This window comes from Elaeis guineensis, chromosome 16, assembly GCF_000442705.2.
Source record: "Elaeis guineensis isolate ETL-2024a chromosome 16, EG11, whole genome shotgun sequence".
NCBI classification, from domain to species: domain Eukaryota; kingdom Viridiplantae; phylum Streptophyta; class Magnoliopsida; order Arecales; family Arecaceae; genus Elaeis; species Elaeis guineensis.
The window spans coordinates 41,502,917-41,506,804 of record NC_026008.2 but is presented as its reverse complement, the minus strand read 5'-3'; the positions used below and the strand labels follow the sequence as shown (position 1 = coordinate 41,506,804).

The following is a 3,888-nucleotide window of genomic DNA, read 5'->3' as shown; positions in this document are numbered from 1 at the left end:
ACGACAGCGTGGACTGGGACTCTTTCCTCGATGCGGACTCCTACCAACAACTCCAAGTTAATTGCTTCAAAACACCTTGGATTAGAAGAAACTCCCATACCAAGGAAGTAACTTTTATTAGTCTATTTTGTATTGTTATCAAGAAATTACTAAAAATTTAAACATCTATATATATCATGGAATCCCATCCCTCTTATCTCTGTATCCAAAAGATAATTAAACTTCAAAATAGGTATAAAGTCCAATCTCTCACCCCGCTTTATGAAACAAACTCAAATATCCAATGGAAGGATATTTAGTTTTTTTTTTTTTCCGTGCTAGGAAGATACCAGAGCTTCAGGGAATACAAAGTTGCATACTTGTCATCAAGCAAAATCCATCAGGGGAATGAAAGGTTGCCCTAGGAATGCTTGCATGGTAAATAATTTGAAAACATCTAAAGGCTGCAGTTAACAATTTTTTTTTTAAAATTTTTGTGCATATTGTTTCTATAAACCAAGCAGTCAGAGATCACCAAGTGTCATTTTCACATATGAAAGAGAAATAGAGAAAAGGAGATAACTAAGAGTCTTTACTCAAATGAGCTCTCAACAGAAAGCAAAGAAAAGACTGAAAGCTACGGACAACAATTTGAAGCTATTACTGCATTCCAGATGCTCGCATTCCCAAAAATCAGCCACTCGCAGAATTCTCAAAACTAAAAAAAAAAAAAATTAAAGAACATATAACCTCATCTCTTTGGCCGTCTAACCTCTCTATGCTATATTATTATTCTCCAAAAGAGGGGAAAAAAAAGTTCATGTTCAGAACACTGAAATATGTATAAGGATTACACAAAAAAAAAAAAAAAAAACTCGGCGATCTATCCATTCATCCATGCATGCATCAAAGTCGATGCCACTGATCATCATCTCATCATGCGACTGCACAGCCGAGACACATCCGACGGCCGGACAGGCTTGAGCAAAAAATCCTCTGCTCCTTCTTCCAAACACCTGATCCAAAAATAAAAATAAGAATTAAACGTTAGCCGTTTAAAATTTCGGATAATGTTATAAAGACATCTTTGCCCTCGCATGCTCTGAGAAACGTAGAAAAAACGGCTACCTGTTGATCCTATTGGGTACGTTCTCGGATGACATGATAACCACAGGGATTTCCTTCAGCGTCGATGATTCCTACACCCACAGAGTTCCAATGGCAACATTGTGAATCTCAAACCCATGAAGCCTCAAATAATAATTCATCAATTTTTCAGAGGAAAAAAAAAGGGAAATACACTGACCTTGACCTTCTTCAGGAGCTCATACCCTGTCATCTCCGGCATCCAGTAGTCCGTAATTATCATATTAACATTAGGCTCCTGCCACCCAAGAAAAGGAAAAAAAAAAAATTCCATTAGAAACAAATCTTATGAGTATTCCAATGAATTAAGCTTAGATACACAAATAATTAACCCATGGTCTCAAGAACCAAACTTTCTATATTATTTTCTTCATTGAGTAAGTGTTAAGATAGAACACAATAAAATAATGAAATGATAAGCATACCAAGCCCAAGAGCTCCAATGCTCTCTTGCCACTGTCCACGGTCGTCACTGCCAAACCCGAATTTTTTCATTAATTCCATACACTTCACCCAAAAAAATTCAAGATTTCTAAGTGGTAATTTTTAAATCACAAAACAAAGACTGTAAAATTACCTCTATGTTTAGAGCTCCGGAGAAGCTTGGCGATCACCGCTCGGTCGACGGAGCTATCGTCGACCGCCAGAACGTGGAGCTCCCGCTCCGCTTCTCCGCTCGTACCCTTGCCCCCTCTCGCCGATGACATCATTATCCCACCCTCTAACCCACTCTCTATCCGGAATATCTGCAGAATAAAGAGAGAAGACTCGGTACTCGGTGGTAGTCTTTCTTCCTGGCTCTCCCGGCTTATATAATCGCCAACCTCACCGGGACGAAAAGACCGGGATAAGGGGGAGGAGAACAAAAAGGAAAGGAAAACCCCCAGATCCACCGAGAATCCGAGGAAGCGGGAGAACCGAGACCAGATGGAATGACACCAAATCCACCGTCGATTCCGGCCCCACAGACTATCCCGCGTGGTCCCCTATCCGGATTTCCTCCCCAATTCTCACACACATTCACACCCAAGGGATATACCAGATGGACTCGGACAGGGTAGCCCAAGATTTGGGTCGAGGGGAGGGAGGCGAAAAGTCCACGGTTTGACTGATCTTGCTTCGGGAAACCCAAAGGACAACCCCTCGTCATTATTATCGATATCCCATCCCTATCCCTTCCTAGTATTATTGCGTCACCGAATCTGCCTAGATATTGCGCTCCTGTTCCAATTAATTATATTGTTTGTTTGAATGGATGGATACCAGGTGGTCCAGTTAATTTAAGAAACAGAGGGTAGGAAGGGAAGGTGGAGAAGATCTTCCAAGCTGTACCGAGGGAGATCCCCGTCCCTCTCACTCGCAAAACCCAAGGACATAATTAAAATCTATTTTATATTCTTAAAATTAATTATTTAATTATTAGCACTGCATTATTCTGCTTAAAAAAATTATTGATTAAAATTATTTTACCACATGATTTTTGATCCTCTAATATTTTTTGGTGATCCAAAATTTCTAGATTTTTCATTTGTGTGAAGAGAAATAGATTATATAGTTAACCATTTTTTTAATATAATTTTTTTTTATTTTTATCTTATCAAATGATGTTATAATATTTTATTGATGGTGCAAATATCACGTACTGAAATAGTTTTAACAAATAAAATTTTTTATTTAAAATGTGAACCGTAGAAACCACTAGTTGGAACATGCCTTAGGCCATTTGAAAAACTAACTTATTTGATCTTAGCTCAGCTAACATCTCAAAATATAGACATAAAAGTAAAAATTATACATGATATATTATTTTAAATATATATTTTTTTATTATTTTAATTATTATATGTTAATTTAGTTCATATAATCAAGATTATTACATTTGAGCATGCAGTTAATAACTACAGCTTGCTCTATCTGTTGAACTAGAAGTTTATAAACAATTTCAGGTTGGTACAGGCTCCACAACTCAATTAGCTTGAGCTACTTTAGAAAGTAAAAACCTCGAAAAGGACGGGGAACAGATATTCTTCAAGGAGCGTATCCTGTCCGGAGCCTGAGAGAGATCTTCTACCCCACATCAAGATAGCAGGTAAACAAACGAGGAAAGATTCCTCTGAAAAGCTGGTCAATTAATTTTTTTTTTCCCCTTAAAGGCAAGTGAGAAGAATAATAAAATAAAACAAAAAGCCCACCGGCCGAGTGGGGGAAACCGGACCCGGTTTGGTGGATTGGTGTTCCCAATGGAGGATACGCCATTCCAGACCGCACGGGGCTTTACGAGAGATACGCGGGAGATCTTCATCGCGGGCCAGGGCTATTCCGGACACTGCATCCCGGTCCACGCGGTGTGTTTTCGATGGTCTGGATGAACCGGGCCGGTCCGCTGCAGGGAAACGAGTTGTATCACGTGGGAACTTGACAGCGTCCTTTTCTGAATAACATAACATGGTCTGAAAAGTGGGGGCCACTGAACGTGGGAACATTGGTGGTAGAAGGGGAAGGGTTGCGAGGGTTTGTGTGGCAAGATTTGTCGTCGTACATTTATTAGGATTAAAAGGGGGTGAGACGAGCGGGGGGCCACGTAGCCGTCCGGTGTTGACCGGATACGGAATCCGGGAATGAGGTGGGATCCGAGAATGGTTTACGTGGCGGCATTGTCTGGGGATACGTGCGAATGGACTATGTTTGGGTTTGCAATTTTGCCAGTACGTGGCATTTGATATCCATGCAGGTACGGAGGCAAGTAACTAAATTTGGTGGATG

The 3,888-nt window shown here is 40.1% G+C and overlaps 1 protein-coding gene across 1 annotated transcript; it reads right to left on the bottom strand.

Annotated features, from left to right (window-relative positions):
- Positions 1-692: 692 nt before the first annotated feature.
- LOC105058925 (two-component response regulator ORR5) lies at positions 693-1,965 on the bottom strand. Its single transcript, XM_073250370.1, has 5 exons — positions 1,703-1,965; positions 1,551-1,597; positions 1,286-1,363; positions 1,108-1,178; positions 693-995 (listed from the first exon to the last, which is right to left on the bottom strand). Exons 1-5 carry the CDS (start codon positions 1,833-1,835, stop codon positions 908-910), a joined length of 417 nt encoding a protein of 138 aa, XP_073106471.1. The 5' UTR covers positions 1,836-1,965; the 3' UTR covers positions 693-907.
- Between the last annotated feature and the right edge of the window lie 1,923 nt (positions 1,966-3,888).